The sequence below is a fragment of the Drosophila mojavensis genome, unplaced genomic scaffold (assembly GCF_018153725.1).
Source record: "Drosophila mojavensis isolate 15081-1352.22 unplaced genomic scaffold, ASM1815372v1 contig_136, whole genome shotgun sequence".
NCBI lineage: Eukaryota > Metazoa > Arthropoda > Insecta > Diptera > Drosophilidae > Drosophila > Drosophila mojavensis.
This window is the reverse complement of record NW_025318667.1, coordinates 24,905,360-24,924,972: the sequence shown is the minus strand read 5'-3', so window position 1 is coordinate 24,924,972 and position 19,613 is coordinate 24,905,360. Positions and strand designations below refer to the sequence as shown.

The following is a 19,613-nucleotide window of genomic DNA, read 5'->3' as shown; positions in this document are numbered from 1 at the left end:
TATACATAAGAATATTACGTAATTCATTGTGCTTCGTTATAGCAAATTAATCTTACATCCCAATCGCTATAGATAGAAACATTATTCAATTATGTGGCAATTTTCGTGTTCAATTGTCACGCAATTTGGAAACATAGAAATAGTTCCACATCTCTGGCTAAAATCTAATATATTCACAAAATATTTATAAGTAATACAAGTAAGAAATACAATATATCAGAACATAGCATTCGAGTGCATTGGAGTGTATAATACTCTATCGAAGTCTCTGAAATTATCACTTCAAACATTATTTTTTAAAGTATCAGTAACTGTAGAGTATATGGGGTCTTCTGCTTTGACACAGCGGAAGAATACTTATTTGGGAAAGCTCTTAAATCGAAAAGAAGCGTTTAGATTAAATAAATTAAATCTAATATATATAATGTTATCGTAATACTGATCTGTAAATTCCATTACAGAGAGAGCATCAGTATTTAGGATATTGCCTATCAAATCACATATAGTCGGATGGTTGTACAAAACCCAATATACCCCATTCCACTGCGTGCTTGAGTATAAAAACAGCTTGTCAGCAACTTTACTTCCCCACAATCGGATTAAACTCTTCAGAATTAAGACTTTAATGCTATGAAAAATGTAGTTCTGTATAGGCGTACAAGCATGTAGAAAATAATACGCAAAGAATTTGCATTATAGGATCAAAGATGTTTTCGTCTGATATTCGAGGAATGCAATGTGCGAAACTGGGTATGTGGGTTTTCTAAGAAATATGCCTATGACTCAAAGCAGAATCGAACTGGCGAGCTGTGAGCTAGAGAAATGCTGTCATTAAATCACATTTTAGTCATCACTTCGCAGAGTCACTGGCGAACAAAACCTCTTTGAGAGCCGAGCTGGGCTGAGCGGAGCTGAGCAGAGCTGAGCTGAGCATCGGCATTAATTGTGCCTATGTCTGTGCGCATTGTCTGTGCTCAATGAGAAGGAAAACTTAACAACGTGGCGCTCACCGTCAATCAAAGTCGATCTGCAGCTCTTTCGTAGTCAAGCTCTCAGCACACGGCTGAGAAATACGTAAACAGAGCCAGAGAAACAACCAGAGACGGTGCATGAGACGGTGCCAACGCAATTATTATAGCGAACATAACAGGTTTGGCAACATGCCGAGAGAAACTTGTACAGATACTGAATCCGATGCTGGTGCCGAGATACCCAACCCTACCAACCGAGCTGAGCTCAGCTCTGGCCAGAGACTCGCGGCTAGTTGATCGCAACAGTTTAGATAGAGGCGGATGGGGCGGGGGAATGCTGGGGGACGAAGGCCAGCTTTAGCTTTAGCTGGTTCTGGCTATAAAAATTCGTCGCGCTCCGCTGGGCCAAGGGCGCAACAGGGGCCAGAGGCGTGCTAGCCGTAGGAGAGGGGCGACAGGGGTGGACAGAAGGGAGCTGAGCTGGCGAACAAGTCAAAAACCGCGTCGCTGAGCAGAGAGCGTCTGAGAGTCGCAACTCGTAGTGATTAACTCACACACACACGCAAGCAAGCAGAGAAGCAACTAGATACACACACACACACACACGCACGCACAGAGAGATACAGATACATACGTGGGCAAAGCTCGAATGTTGGTAAGCCAACATGGTTAAAAGTGGCAGCCAAGCTGAGTTGAAGCGGGAGTGGGAGCGGGAACGGGAGCGGGAGCGGGAGCGGAAATGGCCGACGCTGTGTGGAGCAGCGCCAAACGCTCGCTCATAGCCGTCAAATGGCAAACGAACGCAACAGTCGCAAGCAGGTAATCTACTAGAGCGCGTTCGGGCCCGGACAAAATATTATTGGCCGCTTGCAAAGAATTCACAAAAAAAAATAGAAAAAATTTAAATTATAATAACGAACGAACAACAACAGCGAAACAAAAACAAAAAATAAATAAACATCGAATCGCGACGCATATAAGAAAAATCTTTACAAAATTTGAAACAAGAGAAGCTCGTCCCGCAGTACCGTTGCGAAATTTCTGTTGTTTACGGCTTGATGTTCATGCATATGTATGTATATATGCATAGACGATTTACGGTTTAGCTAACGTTCAATAGAGTACAGTGCATATCGGCTAAAGTGAGCATTGCATATTTATCCATTTGGGTATTCAACTGTGCTCATTCACATCCATTGCATGTGATTGGGCTTTTAGTCGCGTTTTGCAAACACCTTCCTTTTTTTGATGTGTATGTGTGTGTGTGTTTGTTGATGTTTTCTTTTTTTTTTTTTTTTTGTTTTTGTTTTTTTCTGTGTTTCAAAAACTCACATAGTAACTTACATGCATGCCTTTCCAACTGGATAACTAATTATTATTATTTATATTTATGTTTATGAAATATTCGCAAAGTGTGTCAATGAGATGGGAAACATCAGACCTGAAAATTGCTTGTCTTATTTTTTGCTCTCTTGCATTGCATTATATAATGGGTGCATACTTTGTGTTAAACATCACTCACATATCTATATAGTATAGCGTGTATGCATCTGGCACTATGTCATCCAAGTGGATCGCTCGAGCAGTGCATAGAATCGTTCTCAAACTCCCTCCGAGTTCCATGAAAACACAAATACAGCAATGCGTGTGTCTCAGTGTGCGTTTGAGAGAGTATTAGTATTAGGCAGGTGAGCTGCTCTCTAGGTATACATACTCGATTTGTACGCTCGCTGCTATGCTTAGGGTGATGATGTTCAGTTAATTGTCTTAGTTCCCATTGAATTTCCTCCCATCTTTCCTCACTCCAACCTGGCTTGATCTTTGGCAATTTTCTTTCCATGTTTCACATACAATTTTCAAATATTTTAGTTACGGTAAATTGTTGCAAGCAACTTTGCTATAAAATATAAAACAATTTTAAATATTTAAAATTGATGAATTGCAAATAATTATAGAAAATTTTATTACTAATAAATATTTGTGTATTTTTCTTTTTTAAATAGAATTAAAAAATGAATTGAGTATGTATTTTTAAATATTTCATTTACTAAAATTTAAAATGAAATCAAAGATTCTTAATAATTTTGTTAATAATGAAAACAAAATTAATTAATTAAATTTTTTTTTTAATTTTTTAAAATTTATTTATTTATTTTATTTTTATTTTTTTAAATACTCAAGTCAATGTGTTATAACATTTTAAAACCTTATATTATACATATTGACATTGTTAGAAAAAAGCAAATTCATTTTAAATATTTTTTTTAACAATGTTTTATTAATAAAATATAAAAAATATTTGGATAATTTATTTTCAGTTCGTTATTGATTTTTTTATTAGCACCTTAGTAAAAGTGGTATTAAAATAAAAATAAAATTATTATTAAAATATTATTTTCATTTTATTTACAAAAAAAAAAAAAAAAAAAAAAAAAAACTGAAAATAAGTTATTTAAATCTTATTTATATTGTATTTATAATATATATATATATATATATATATATATATATATATATATATATATATATATATATATATAAATACTCAAGTCAATGTAGATATATATATATATTATTTACAAAATATTTAATGCACTCTAACTACTTATCAGTTATTTGTAAACAGTATATTTTAAATCAATTTGAAATAGTTTAATTTATTTTTTTAAAGTATTAACTTTGTAGTTGGTTTGAACAGAATCCCAATGTAATACCTTTGACTCAGATAAACAAGCGCAGATATTCAAGCTCGCAAACACACACGCATGTGTGTGTTTGTGCAATGTGTATGCATATGTATACATGTGTATGTATATGTGTGTATACAAATGTACTACATACATGTGTATGTACATCAAGTTCAGGGCGTCGTGTTGCGTGGGTTAGCAGTTTGGCAAAGCTGAGCTAACTCGAAGTTGTTTCTCTCCTCCATCTCTGCCGCTGGCTTTTATGCAGCTTAAGCAATATTGGTATTGGTGCTGTGTAGAGCCCAAAGGGATAGCCTGTACACATACACATATGTATGTATGAATTGATTTGGCATTGCAGCAGCAGCAGTCGCAGCAGCAGCAGCAGCAGACGTACTTGAGTCAACCATATTCGCATTGACTAGTTACTCCCGACATATTTTCATCAGCTCTGCTGGCAGCTACTTTGTCTCCCGCGTCACGTAATCATTAAGCCATGCCAGTGCCCAGTGCCAGAGCCAGAGCCAGAGCCGCATAAGCTGGGTTTAGGTACGCGCGCGGACAGACGGACGCGATCTACGGCAACTCAAAATACCAGTTTTACTCGAAATTGCCGTCATCTGAGCTTATTGTTGCGCCAAGTCTTTCAATAAGTGCGACGACATGCCGTGCATGTATGTACATGTGTACATATATATATGTATGTATGTATCTGTGCATGTACATGTATGCATGCACGTTTGTAGGTAGTTGAATGTGGCTCGATAGGTACGAGTTTGTTTTTTGTTGTTTTTTGTGCGAGTACCATTACAACAATGTGCAGGTACAATAACTGAATAAGGCTTAAACACACACTCAGAAATTCTTTACAGATGTGCGTGTGTGTGTGTGTGGGTCTATAAATCGTATCTATTGTTTTCTAATAATATTACTGTTAGTTATTTTTTTGCACATTTCGAGCTTTTATTAAATTTCTGAAAATCTTTGATTGGCTGACAGTCTGGTATATATCTGGTATATCAGTAGATGTATATATAGTCTGTCAATACAAGTTCTTTTAACCTTCAAAATATATATTAAATTAGCAACATGACTAACTCCAATCTGCAAAAGGCAACCAATGCAAATATAACTGAAAAAGCCAGTTTTGATACGACATATATGTATATAGAGAGTGAGTGTGAGTGAGTGAGAGAGAGAGAGCATGACTACTTGCGCTTATGTATTCACATATATGTACATACATATATGCATGTCGCAGTGCACTTGAATTGATTAGCTTTTACCGTCAAGGAATTTTCAGAGCCATAGAGCTTAAAATAATATCTGTCTGCAAAGGTTCTCCTACAAGCATTTGCAGCTATAGCTGTCTGTGTGTGTGTGTGTGTGTGTGTGACTGAAACTTGTTTGGCCAACAAATGCTAAGTCAAGTAGAATTTGAGCCACAAAATGCCAACATTTTGCCCGACGTTGTCGGTTTTCTCGAGCTGCGAGCTGCAGCTGCGTCGACTCAAGGCGATTGTCTGACAAATATGGCAAAAGTGTCGTAGGAGTTTTATATGTCTTTTGTGGATAAGATATATTGATGTAAGAGCCTCACATATATATATATATATATATATATATATATATATATTGGTCTGGCTTATGCAATACAGCCATACATAGACCACTTGAACCGACTTGGCCATTAAAAGCGAATACGATCAATGACTCTTTCGAGCCACTTTCTAGAGGACTTGACACGAGTCTCGGCTTTATCATCAATCTGTGCAAAAGGCACACACACACTGTGTTTTTGTTTTTTTTTTTTTGCCATTTCTAGTACAATCTTTATTTTGTTTGTGAAGAAAGCGCTTGAGAGCAACAAAGTTCTGTTGAAAGAAGCCGATGAGAAATGCGTTCTGCTTCTTATGTCTTTTTTATTGTTCAAGACTGCCTAAGAGAAACCATGTTAAAGATCTTTTTTTTTGTGTGTGTTTCGCTTTGTTTTGATTTTGGTTTTGAGATTTGGGTTTTTTTTCTTTTGGTACACTTTTCGTCTGATTTGGGCCGAAGGTCGTTGACAGAGGGTCATTGGCAATTTGGCAGCTAACGGTTCGAATATCCGCAATAGAAACGCCAGTCGAAACGAAGAGACAATGCAACTCTCAAATGATCCATATCCATTTATTAGCCAACGATTCGCCATGGGCCACAATCACAGTCACTATTAACCAGATGCAGGCCCCAGTTGGACCGAGCTCGTGTAACCCCAATTTGGCAAACTTGACGATAATTGATCGTAATGCCCGCCGAGTGCAGCTGCAACGATCCGCGGCAGGAGATAGCCAACGATTTGGTGTCCGTGTGCAGCTGCAGCTGCAACCAGGCTTACTCAACTCCAAATTCAGCACGATCGCCACCTGGGGGCCAGAGCTGGGCCTGGTTTGGGCCGGGGCCGCAGTCTAGTCTAGTATTATGTGGGCTTTATTGTGTGCACACGTTTCCATTGCGGGCTGATCATTGTGCTAATTTCAAGCGTTCTCTTTGCCTTCTCTATTCCCTCCGTCGCGCAGATACTATACCACGTTCTAGCAAAATGAAGTCCGACCCACGGCCGCTGCGGTCCAGCTGGCTGCTCAGCTACGCCGCCATCCTCTGCCTGCTGTTCGGTGGCAAAGCGCTGGCCCAATCCAATTACGTGCAGCATGGCGATAGCGGCAACTACTCCACAAACGGACTGCCCGAGGAGGCGACCCTGGATGGCAAGGTAAGTGCCACATTATTGTCCCTTGACTACAGACAAGCAAATGTGTAGATTTGCGAGGTTTGAACACTCCCCTGATACTCCCAATATATAGTCAGACAAACATACATATATTCATATACATTTGTATATCAATACTCATAATTATATCTAAGTGCAAGCACTACAATACAAGATTCAGCTATATTAAACTGTATAACTGTACTCATTCACGAAAGTGAAATGAGTATATTGGCTTTGTGCAATGCCCATCTGTCTGTCCGTATGAAGCCAGAGACTTAACATAATTGTAGAACATATGCTTGTGTAGGCCCTGGTATTACAGAGTATAAAGATTTTTCCGATCCGATTGGAAATTGCTTTTTGGGTATCTGAGAAGAGAATTTAATTGAGAATTGAACTAAAAAAGATATGCCGGATATGTGTACGGCTACTAGTTTCCTCTAATGTATATATGCAAATTGGGGGCGTGGCAAATCAGAAAATAGATCTGACATCTCGTTAAGCAGTATTCCACAGTCGGCTACATATGATTTGGTTTTTGCGTAAGCTTAAAGGAATAACGAATATTATTAGTCTACTAAGTGAGACAGCAGCATGCTTCGGGTATTTCCAAGTCGGATAGTCTAACTCGCTAATATTCAATCCATTCTGAGTATGAACTGATCAGCTGTGAGAGATAGATTACAATATCTACATACGTAATGATTGGATTGGCCCCAATAAATAGAGAACAGCTCAATAAAATATTTGGGACTCAGTGTCGATCAGCAAAGTTGCACTGCTCTGCTTTGAAAGAGGGCCAATACGAATCGACACAATGTGAAGAAGTCTGATAGTATTTGCTTTGCAACAATAACCTCATTGCTTAGGTTGAGGCTGAGACACTTGAATGTCTTTGAACCTGCATTGTGGTCGTATCGAGGACAAACACAATTCCATAGAGCAACGGAAGCAACTGTCATGCGACGCGAGCCCACACTAGTAGCTTATATAATATGATAATCCATAGAAGCGCAATGAATTGTCTTTGACTGAGGAGCTTCCCACGCCCAGACTGTGACCGTATACAAATGCGGCTAATAGGAAGGCAAGTTATAGTCTCATTAAACCAATTTTACACTTGTTCGAGTAGTAGTAAAGAGTATACAGCAGGAGCACAAATCCCACTAAGCTAACAAACTTTTATGTAGAGTTAGGATATTTTTTTGTTACTCGTTCACTTACTAAAGCGAGTATATTCGTTGTGCTCATCGACAGTCCGTATCTGCTTTATACATTGATTACATAGCTACAGTAGAGCTAGCCTTAGGACTCAGCCACATTAGGAACTGTTTATAGGGGATAGGGGAACTAATAGCTTCCACAATTTGAGTACAGACCTCAGTTCGAATTCGCTTTCTGATCCGACTCTTCTATTTATATTTTCCCCCATTTTTTTATAGGTAACCAAACTGGATGACATTAGCCCCTTGATATTTTTGAATCGCACCAAAGCCGCGTTGAACTGCGCAGCCGGCTCAATGCAAGTAAGTGCATTAGGATATGCATAAAGCTGAGTCGGAATAAAACAATCAAGTCTTCATTTGCAACAGGTTGATCTCAAATTCAATGATCCCTTCCACGGCATCATTCAGGCTGACTACGATCGGAGCAGCGCTTGTCGAGTTAGTGGTAAAGGCGCACTCAGCTATCGCCTGGAGCTACCGCTCAAGGGCTGTGGAACAATACAGGTATGGCTAGAACTAGCTAATGATTTGAGCGCAGATCAATGTCATGTCTTGTCGTCTGGCTTCAACAGAATCCCACACGCGTGTTCACCAACAACATAATTGTCCGCTTCCATGCCAATTTGGAGATGGATGGCGATGAGATCATCACAATCGTTTGTCGCTATCCGCCGCCGGTGCCCTCTCTGCCACCCGCACTGCCAGCACCCATGTAAGTGGTTGAGTGGATGGTTGTCTACCCGCTTCCTATTCGCTTCCTATTCGTTCCTATCTCCAACAAGCTTTTCATGCATCTTGATGCTCTTTGCAGCTTAAATCCCATTGCCACGGGCTCTGTACTTCAGCCGCCACTGAAGGGCATTCAGATCTTGATGATCATATGCGCCATCATGTTCCTGACCCTGCTGCTGTTGGGTCTGGCCGTCTCCTACTACTGCTTGCGTAGTCGTCCCATTCCGGTGGTGCGACGTCTGCCGATGAGCATGGGCAGCGGCTCAGAGATCACCAAGCTGAGCGGCAGTAGCGCTGGCAACATCAGTGCATTCGAGGGCGTGAAGATACCGCGTGCTCATGCGGCTCTCCAGGCCGTCTATAGCTCGTCGGGCAGCGAAGGCGCTCTGATACCTTCGGACTACCCCAGTGAGTCGCATTCGGAAATCGAGGAGATTGATACACGATCGCTGCCGTTCAGCTCTGCGGGCAGCTTCGAGAATCGGGCATTTGTTCAGGAAACGTCCAGTATCTACAGTGACCACTATGCTCCAGCTCAGGAAGTGCCAGCGGCCAACGCTGTGATATCCACGGTAATGCGACAAACTGCTACAGTGCAGGAGCCGTTGGCTGGCTCGCCCAAGTTTGATGTTCAGGTGAGGGTGAAGAAATCGCCACCGCCCATCCCATCACCCGTCACATCCGACACGGAGAGCATGGCGACTCTTCGGGGAGATCGCAACAACTTGTCGACCATCATGGAGGGCTACGAGGACCGGGAGAGTGTCATGACCATGGACTCACTGCCACACCAAGTAGAGACGATGCAGTCCCAGTTCACGTACGTGCCCGAGCTACATCCGGCACCGCAAATGCCCCAGCCACAACCGATTCCGATGGTAGCCGAGCCCAAGTTCTCCGTCTATACTCGCACTCACCATGAGGTTGTCGACGGTCGTCCGGAAACCTGGTCTGACTACACCGACGGACCGGAACCGAGCGAGATTACAGATCTGTCCTCGGAGGCACCCGAGCGATCGGTCGTCCACGACACCAGTCGGGCGGTGGACACGATGCACTACTACGAGGACGAGTATGTGCCAGCGGAGCCAGTGGTGCAGACGCCGCCACCGCTGCCTGCCGTGACATCCCACACTGTCGACGACATCTATTTGCGTACGGTTACCGAGAAGAAGACTATCGAGGACATTGAGAGCCACAAGCGACGCGTCACCGAGTACAAGAGCAAGCCGAAGGCCCCACTACCGCCACCACCGCCTCCGGTGGTTGATCCCACGTTCGACGTGAAGGTGCGCAAATATCCAAGCGAGCGCGAGCAGCAGCAATGGGAGAACTTCTCGGATATCTCGAGCGCCTCCGGGCTAACACTCACGCCGAAGATGTCGCGCACCGAGCTAAGCCTGCCACCGGCGGAGCCGCCGGCCCAGATCCACGATAACAAACAGAAATTGACCAGCCCCGAGCTAGTTGGCAACATGAAACCCATTGAGGTACCGCCGCAGGACAAGGATGTGCCCAACTGGGACGTGCTCATACGCATTCTGGAGGAGCCCGAACTATCCGAGATCGGCGACGACACCAGTTCCGTTCACAACATCAGCTACGATGACAGGGCCAAGTGGAAGGAGATCATTACCACGCAGTCCTCATTGCGCACCATGTTGACCGAGGCGGTAGTGCGCGAGGACTTCGAGCGCATTCGCCAGGACACGCGGTACGAGCGCATGTTCGAGCCGCAGACCTGGGACGTCATCATACGCATCCTGGCGCCACCCAGCGACGACGAGACGGACGTCGAAATGCGCGCACCCAAGCGCGGCAAGAAGGCGCCGCCACAGCCGTGGGATACCCGCTCCAGGCGCAGCTCGCTGCCAACGCTATACGAGTACGACAGCGACGGCGGCTCCAGCGTGCGTACCATACGCAACGATCCGACACTGCCATTGCACGGCGGTCCGATGGCTGGGCCCGGCCCCTTCAATACGCAGCGATCGCGCCGTAGCTCTCGCACCTCATACCAGACAGATCACAACGATTTCCGGTCCATGTCCGAGGTGACGGTCGACTTCGGCCGGCCCCAGCCGGACAACCTGGACAATGTGAGCGATGCCAGCTCGTATTATCGTATGCAGTACTACGATGATGAAGACCGACGCTCCTTCCATCGCTCAATCAGCCATCCATCGCTGGCTCGCTCGGCCAGCGAGTTCACTGAGCACTGGACAGCACCCGATGACGTCGAGGTTTCCTCGCCCGAGGGCACGCCTCGCGCCTACCGAGCACGTCAGGTGAGTTTCGATTCTCCCCCATTGCTTTGCATTATTCAAATCTTCTCGTTCATCACTTCCAGCCATTGGCGCTAGCTCAGCACGTAGCGGGCCAGCCCGAGGAGCGCATTGTCTCCCAGACACAAAGCGAGTACGTGGAGACGCATCGCAGCGTCTTCCAATCAGAAAAACAACTGCCAGCGCCGACGCGCAAATGGTAGACGCATAGTTTCTCCTCCCCTCTCTCCCCCTTCCTCTATCTATGTCTCTCGATAATCAAGTCAATTTTATTCTATTAATATATATAATACTTTCTTTAATTAAGAAATCAACTCACAAGCGGCAAAGTATGTAACGGGAAGGGTTATCAGAGTAGTAGTTAGATTTGCTTATAATCAGTTTGAATCTGGGATTAGTCGAGTCGATCAACTTTTCCGATTAATAACTAACTTAATCATCACAATGCAGCAGCGTGAATCCACATCTACAATTATCTATATATATTCTATATACCTACATATATATAATATATTACTAACAAAAGTGCCAATTACAATTGCCTGATAAATTTGAACTCTTGTAAAATTCAAACACAAATTTTATTTTTTTTTTATATATATATACATATATAATAGGCAAAATATTCTCTATATACCTTCAGCTGCTTTAGACCCCATGCTGCCTTTAAGTAAATATATATTTATATATGTACATGTATATCTGAAATTGGACCAAACTGAAATTGGATCTATTTCCATTCTACTGCCGCTAAGCAAACTCAAAGAGATATCGAAATGAAGACATATGCATACATACTTAGATGACATTACTTCAGTTGTGTTGTGGATAGCTTACAGACTTTTTGATAGTATTACTAAAAATAGCTAGAGATACAAATACTAAATAGAATTTGTTATTCGGGTGAAGGAATATTAACATAAAAGACTACTCTATTTCAACATGAGCTTGCAAACAGTACATACTATTTTCGGGGACTTCAGATAATAATACGTATATATATTATATGCATTGTCCGATGCAGTACGTATGTATATACATATATATTATTATAAATTCCTATAAAATAGCTTTTTTTTTTAAATACATTTTATAAGCCAATCCGTCCACGAATATAGTACATATACCTTCAGAAAACAAATGCATTATGCCCTGATTCTCCATTTCAAATGACTTCAGGGTATTTATCATTTGCAGTAATTAAAAAGAAATCATAGTTTATTCTTCGGAAGAACCGAAGTTGTAACAGTTCTACAGATGCAGAATGGATTGTGGAGAAAACAATGAATGCAGTTCATTTTGTCAGATAATCATTATTAGTTGATTAGTGGAAGCAATGACAAAATAGCATTGATCAGTTCATAATTAAGACCAGATTGCAGATAGATCTATAGCAAAACTGTATACATTAAGGTCGTCTATGTGAAAATCCATATATATATATATATATATATATATATATAGATATATAGGCAGTGACTTTTCTAATGCAGGCGTAGAACAGTGCGAACAAAAATGAATTAATTATATAAGTAGTATCTTCATTATCATATCAAAAAATTTTAATCGCTATCCACTTAATCAAAGAAATGCTGCTTGTTCAACGTACATAGATTACTATTTATCCTAACAGAAATGTCTGTAATCAAAGTAAGACAATAAAAAAAAAAATAAATTAAAAAAAAAAATAAAAAATAATAAAAAAAAAAACTACTAACAAATTGCCTATTTGTTTTTATTAAAGTCGCCAAGTTCAGGTACCAAACTCAATTTTTTTATACCCATTGAAAGAAGGGAGCTCTGGGCTAAAATTATGAATATATATCATAAAACAAGTCTAACGATTTCACCGGGATCAATTATAGCTGAAGCATACGAAGCAGCTCTAGTGTTTCGTCCCTAAAAAAGAAATCAGCTAAAAGACAAATTTTCGAATACTAAAGATGCATAAAAATAGGGATTAACCTTATATATAGCATTTTTCTTGAAAATATCGTATATTTCTTATACTAGAGCTGATACAAAAACTTCAGCTAATTGAAATATCCATTAAAGGAACATCCATTATGTGGTTGTATCACAGAATATGCCGCAACCATCAGCAGTGTTGCCAGCTGTTGATACTGTGGATAAACATAGGATAAAAGTGGCTAAAATAGAAAAATGTCGCGATAGCAGGCTAGATGACAAAATGGAAACAAATATATGAATAGGAATTATCTTTTTTATTTATTTTTGTTCTTGCCGCCAATTCCTAATTTGACAAAATATATCCATTCATTCAATTGCTGACTGCTATATGGAAATTGTATAGGCTAGACCACTTTAATAGCCAGAAATAGGCTAAACTGGCAACACTGATCCTCGGATATGCTGTTGAGCATCGAATTCTGTGGCATACTTTTGCGCGGTTGATGAAAAGTTTTTATTTTTTTATGCTTATTAAAGGCAACTTGTTAAGCTGCCAATTAGGTAGTAAAATACGAGGTACTTCAGCATCCCCACTAGTGAGCTTATTATCTATTAATTCTGGCTATTTGTGGGCGCCGGCTAACTCATATTAGCTGTCGCAATAATTGATGAAAAGTGTGTCAAAATTTGAATACATTGTCTTTTTTCAGAGCATAACAAACTGGATTGATGAATGCAAAAGAACTTAATAATAATCAATAATAAGACGCAACAGAATATAACAACAAAGGGCATAAAGCCCATAGAGCAATGTACGAAAAGAGGAAAGCATACTAGAGTATGGGAACAAAACATAAAAATAAGTAAAAGTGCTAAGTAAGTAATTCGGCTCGTTCCCTGCTTGAACCCTTCGAAGAGCTGACAGTCCAACATTTTTGTATACAAAGTTGAATGCGATAAAAATACATAAGAAACCAACACACAAATATCTTTGAAAAATACACAATAATATATGTATATATATGTAATATTCAATATAATATCACTTAAAAATACACAATGCACATCTAGAAAATAACGTTATTTCTTAATATATTTTATTATTCTTAATATTTCTTAATAATATCTGACATCTGACCAACACAAATAGCATAGTGATAACTTTTGAAATCATATAGACATCCATGAATGCTCATGAAATTTGATCGGCCGCATATGTATGCATGCGTGTACTTGTGTGTGTGTGTGTGGATCGGCTAGCAACTGAGCCGCAAGAACTGCAGCGTCTGCATTTTAACGCTTAGCGGAGTCACTGCATGGCTTATATGTATGTATGTATGTATATATGCATACATATGTCTGGGGTATATGCCATTTGCATATATATGTATACATGCTACATACTCCCGCTCTGCCGCCGTTCGCAGCGACAGAGTTTTATGTCCTATGTATATGGGCTGAGCGCGTTCATAAAGTTGAATAAAAATCAATTCTCAGACGACATTCAAATGGAGCGGACTGATATGCTCCAAAATATATTCATATAAGAAGCTAAAATCTCAAACAGTTTTCTCTTTAATTTGTGAGATCCAGCTATCCATCTTCGTTGGCGATGCCAAGCCCTACATATATTGGGACGTAATTGCTATTAGAAAGGTACGGAAATAGTTATTCTTGTAACCTTTAGTAATCTAATTTACATCTTCCAGCAACAAGATCATTACAAAGATCAGACTCTTGTAGTTCGAACCAGGGAAATCCAGTGATACGTTACACGCCCTTGGGTCTTCCGCCTAAAATTGGACGGAATTACGCAATTCTATTAGGAGACAGACTCCACAACGATGGACTCTTTTTTTTAAAGCGAGAAAGAAAAACTAACATAATATAAAGTTAAAAACAAAAATATTAAATGAAAAAAGTTAAGAGTGTCAGACGGCTTGAAAAAAAATAAATAAAAAATAAAAAACAAATAATATAAGTTAACAACAAAAACATTTAATGAAAAAAGTGAAGAGCATTAAATTAAAAGAAAATCGTGTAAACATATATGCTGACAATTTAACGAAAAAGAACCGTAAACGTGTACATAATAATAATGAAAATAATATTACAAATACACAAGAAAAAACTTACCTATAAAAAAAAAAATTCAGAAATTTTAAAGCGATAAAAAATTAACATAATTAAAATCAAATATATGAAATGAAAAAAGTAAAGAGTGTTAAATGCAAAGCTACAATAATAATTATAAAAAATCGTGCTAACATATATGCAGATACTTTAACTAGCACTTGCGCACTTGGTACATAATAATTGTAAATAAGTATTACAAATTAAAAACAAAACGAAATATATGTGTACCTAAAAAACTAAGAAACACAAATTAAGAAAAGAGTCAAAACGTTTACATATATAAACCTATATATCCAGGAAATTTCAAAGCGAGAAAAAGTTAAAAAAAAAATTAAATGAACAAAATTTAAGAGTGCTAAATGCAAAGCTACAATTATAATAAAAAAAAAAAAAAAGAAAACTGATTAACATATATGCTGACAATTTAACGAGCGCTTGTAAAAAAACATAAATGTGTAAATTATAATAAATGTAATATAATATTATAAATTGAAAATAAAAAGAAAAAAAATATATATAACAAAGTTGTGTAAATATAAATCTATATATCCAGGAACTTTCAAAGCGAGAAAAAAAACAAATATATTTAATGAAAAAAAGTGAAGAGTGCTAAATGCATAGCTGCAATAATAATTTTAAAAAAATCGTATGAACATATATATTAACGAGCGCTTGTAAAAAAAAAGTGTAAATAATAATAATAAAATAATATTACAAATTGAAAAGAAAAAGAAAAAAAAATATATATAACAAAGTTGTGTAAATATAAATCTATATATCCAGGAACTTTCAAAGCGAGAAAAAAACAAATATATTTAATGAAAAAAAGTGAAGAGTGCTAAATGCAAAGCTACAATAATAATTTAAAAAAAAATCGTATTAAGATAATGACAATTTAACGAGCGCCTATAAAAAAAAAAAAAAAAAAAACATAAATAGCAATAAAATAATATAACAAATGCAAAAGAAACACAAATATATATATGTATGTATGTATATATGTACCTAAAAAATAAGAAAAAAATATTAAGAAAAGGGCCAAAAGAAAGTTATTTAAATATAAATCGATATATAAATTCAAAGTTATTTATAAATGTTATATTACAAAAATTAATATTTGTACCCCTCCCAGGAACCCGGAGCATTGCAACGACCACGAGGAAAGGCCTTTCCATGCTGAAAGGACGGCAAACCTGTAAGTCCTTGATTCCTATTTGCTGTCTCTATCGTTAATTAAAAAAAGCCCTCGACTCTATTTACATAGATTATATGACAAGCTTTTCAATTTATTTATATTTATATAAATGGTTTTAAACAAGAAAGCCTGATAAAAGAAATTAAAATAAAAAAGTAAACTGTTTTACAGAGAAAAAAATTAATGAAATTAAATTTAAATTTTATAAATAAAATATTTGCACAGACAGCATAAACACAAAAATAAAATTAAATAAATAAAACAATAAATGTTCTAGCACGTTTACAATGAATAAAGTTAAATCCAGACGTATACGAAAATTAAAAATAACAATAGAAAAAGAATTATAAAATTAAATAAATAAAATATAAACTCAAAACAGAAACAAATACTATCATATATAAGAATAAAAAAAATTAAAAAGTTGTAGCATAAATTAAAATAAACAATATAATTAAATAAATTCTAAAAAAAAGTAATTTTTTTTTCTAAACGAATTATATTAAATTAAACTCACATATTATAAATTGCAGTATATGTCAGCACAAAAAAGTATAAAATATTTACGAGGTTTTTGTTTATACTTTTCCTTCAAAAATAATGTTTCTAAATGTAATTAAATTTCCTGAACAAATAATATTAACATTTAAGCAGAAAAGGTTTATGGCCTGTACTCTTAACTTTCACATGTAAATCACTCACACTTGTGTATATACTGATATAAAATAAAGTGTTCCTTATAAATAAATAAATAAATAAAAAGTATAAATAAAAAAACTAATAAAAATAATAATAATAATAATAAATACATTCCAGCGATAATAAAAAATTAAAATAAAATAAAATAACTTCTAGCATACATCTTCATACAGATTATTTCAGCTGGCACTTAATTCATCTAAAGTGGGAATTTGTCACTGAATTATCTTTATTGTGACTTGAAACATCTTGCTTCGAGAATGAACTTTTTTCAAGGGGATAGAATAGAATATGTAGATAGAAATATGTCGATTTATCACGATTTTTGATTTAGCGGGTTGCCTGGTCAGATAAGCTAATCATTTTTCGGTTATTATTTCGTAAATGCAAAGTTCCACTATGTACACATGTAGGTAGGGTAGGGTATTCGTTGTATTATATTACTAAAGTCTCCCATTTCTATGCCTTTTAGCTTTTTATCGTAATATTTGCTTTTTCTAGCTTTATGCTTTTCTAGCGTTATTCTTGCTCTTTTGTAGGCTATTTCTAATCTAAATTTTATTTCCTTAGAATAGTCGTCTATATTGTATAAGCGGTCTATTTTAAAATCAATGAACTGTTTTGGTAGTTTGCCAAAGATTTGCTCGCATGGACATTAATCTTGCGTGCCCGAGGGCGTTGTGTTGAAACTATGTATAAGGGAAATATTGTATCCAAACATCCTAATCGGGTTTTAGAAATAACCTCTTCCACGATTTTTACCACGACTACCTCCATTATTATAGGAATTTTCTCGTTGTCGGTAGTGTAGAACACTGTTTGAATGTTGACAAACTTTGAAATGGCATCCTTCCTGTTTCTGAATGTACCTGCCTGCATGATAAATTTTACCTTATCAATTGAGCAATTTTGAGTGATTAAAGCAATCAAAAATACTGCCAATTCTCTATTTGTTTGCTAAATCCGAGCTTAGACCGTGGTGGATGAAAGCTATTTTTAGCAATTTAGTTAGCTTCTCCATTTCCTGGGTGCATTGATTAGCTGTTTTATCTTTTTATCTGTTGCTGATTTAGAAGTTTAGCGGATATTACTTCTACTGTTTCTTCTCTTACCGCTTTTCATAACGGATTTATGATCTCAGCTATCTCAGCGATCTGTTCGCTTTGCTTGTGTATCCGAGCGTGCTTTATTATGCCTCAAACAAGTTTTGCTTTAATTAGGACTATGCCTGTTACTGTTTTTATTATATTTAATGAATCCAAGACACTTTCGAGATTTTCGGTTTTGCCATTGATGGCAATCTGAAATCTGGTATAAGATTTGTGGATTGTAGCATGTTCTGTATTCATTTCTTTGTTTATTTATTTATTTTTTTATATTTTGCTTATATATTCTTATTTAGAAAAAAAAAAAATGTTTTTTTTTTTATTTTTTTTATTACTTTTTGATAATTGTTTGTGTGTACATTGCTTTAGATCTTATCAAGATCGTTGGCTTGGCTTAAGGCCCTTTTCGTTATACACTTGTTGTGTAATAGATATGCTTTATAAATAACATATGCACACAGAATAATTGCAATTATCAACAACAATATATTTGTGAATTTAATATCAATATTTGATGATTCTATTTTGTTTATGACATTTGCAGTGGAGTCCGCTGATTTTATTTCGATTAACCCCATTGTGGGTATAATAGATATATCATCAAATTCACTTATGCTATTATTGAGCATACATACTTACATGTGTAGTATTTGGTTTTGGTTTTGAATATTTTTTATTTTTTCATTTTTATAATTATAATTATAAATGTATTTTTTGTTATCAAATGTATTTTTGTTGTCTTTACATTTTAGACACAATGTAAGGTTGTTGACTGCTAATTGGAACGGAATTGCTGGCCGACATCGCCCACACGATAGCCAAGTGCCGACTCAGCTAAAAGGCGGCGCGGCTTCTGGGGTGACATCTCGAGGGGAGCGGAGATGGTAACTCGGGCAATGCAATTATCGCTTCCGCTTTACAATATTTTCTTAAAATTTATTTTGTTTATGCATCGCAGTGCATTGGTTTTCTTCCTGGGTCTGACTTGACGCGCCAGGCGGTGCCGGCGCTGGCTGCACAGGCTACTTCTTTGCTGGGGTACCGGTGCCGACTGCACAGGCTGCCGTACAATGGTTGCACGTGTAGAGGCAATAGGCGCTGCCTAGTGGTTCCAGTCGCAGTCATTGGGGCACTTCTTCGTTGGCTTCTTTATGTTGAGTGTCACGGTCGCCATATATTGTGATGAAGAAAATCACATCCATTTAGTTTCGTGTCGGTTCAATGAATTCTTAAATCTATGACAATTGTCAATGCACCTGGCTTTCCAGTAAGATCGCTTTATGCAGGACAATTGTGGCGCCCTGGTCGCTGTTGTCGATGGCGTTGACTCTCTCGATCATCGTGTTGAGCGCTTCTAGGGATTTCCTCGACGTCTCGAAGAGCTTGTCGTTGATTCGATACTGTTGGTTATTGTTCTCCACGAGGCTATCCCGTACGTTGAGGATGGCATTCCAATCCGAAGCGTCCGGTGATCCTGCAATCCACTTTCAGGCCGATCCTAACCAGTCGTTTGACCGGGTCTTCCTCACTCTCGATAACTTCGAGAGCATCTGTTGCGCCTGCTCCAGATGATGGAACGTCAGGACTCGGATTTGTCCCGCGTTCAGTTCCCGCGCTTCATTCCTCGTTGCTTCGATGGCTGTTTCTATTTCTTCTAAGTTAACCCTGTGGATCAAGTTGAAATACCCGTCAACTCCACCCGCTACCTTGTTTTAACGTTACCAATGGTCCGTCGTATTTAAAGATGTGAATGGCTCGCGTCGATATTAAGAATAGTGTAAAGATTAAAGTCTTACGCTTTTAAATTGGTTTGAATTTTATTGAAGATGTAGAGGCAGCAGTGGTGCCGCTTCCAACGCTCAGTTGAATCTGACCTTAAACATTCTACTTAGGTTCTAAATAAGCCTAAGTCT

The 19,613-nt window shown here is 37.9% G+C and overlaps 1 protein-coding gene across 3 annotated transcripts; it reads left to right on the top strand.

Moving 5' to 3' along the window:
* The first annotated feature begins 1,720 nt into the window (after positions 1-1,720).
* LOC6584644 lies at positions 1,721-12,337 on the top strand. 3 transcript variants are annotated; one of them, XM_044008988.1, is made up of 7 exons: positions 1,721-1,790; positions 6,217-6,410; positions 7,853-7,936; positions 8,003-8,140; positions 8,209-8,348; positions 8,448-10,656; positions 10,719-12,337. In XM_044008988.1, exons 2-7 carry the CDS (start codon positions 6,240-6,242, stop codon positions 10,854-10,856), a joined length of 2,880 nt encoding a protein of 959 aa, XP_043864923.1. In that variant the 5' UTR covers positions 1,721-1,790; positions 6,217-6,239; the 3' UTR covers positions 10,857-12,337. The 3 variants fall into 3 exon arrangements, with proteins under 3 accessions (XP_043864923.1, XP_015016747.1, XP_002010288.1); XM_015161261.3 differs by having other exon boundaries at positions 1,763-2,043; XM_002010252.4 differs by having other exon boundaries at positions 1,763-2,113.
* The last annotated feature ends 7,276 nt before the right edge of the window (positions 12,338-19,613 follow it).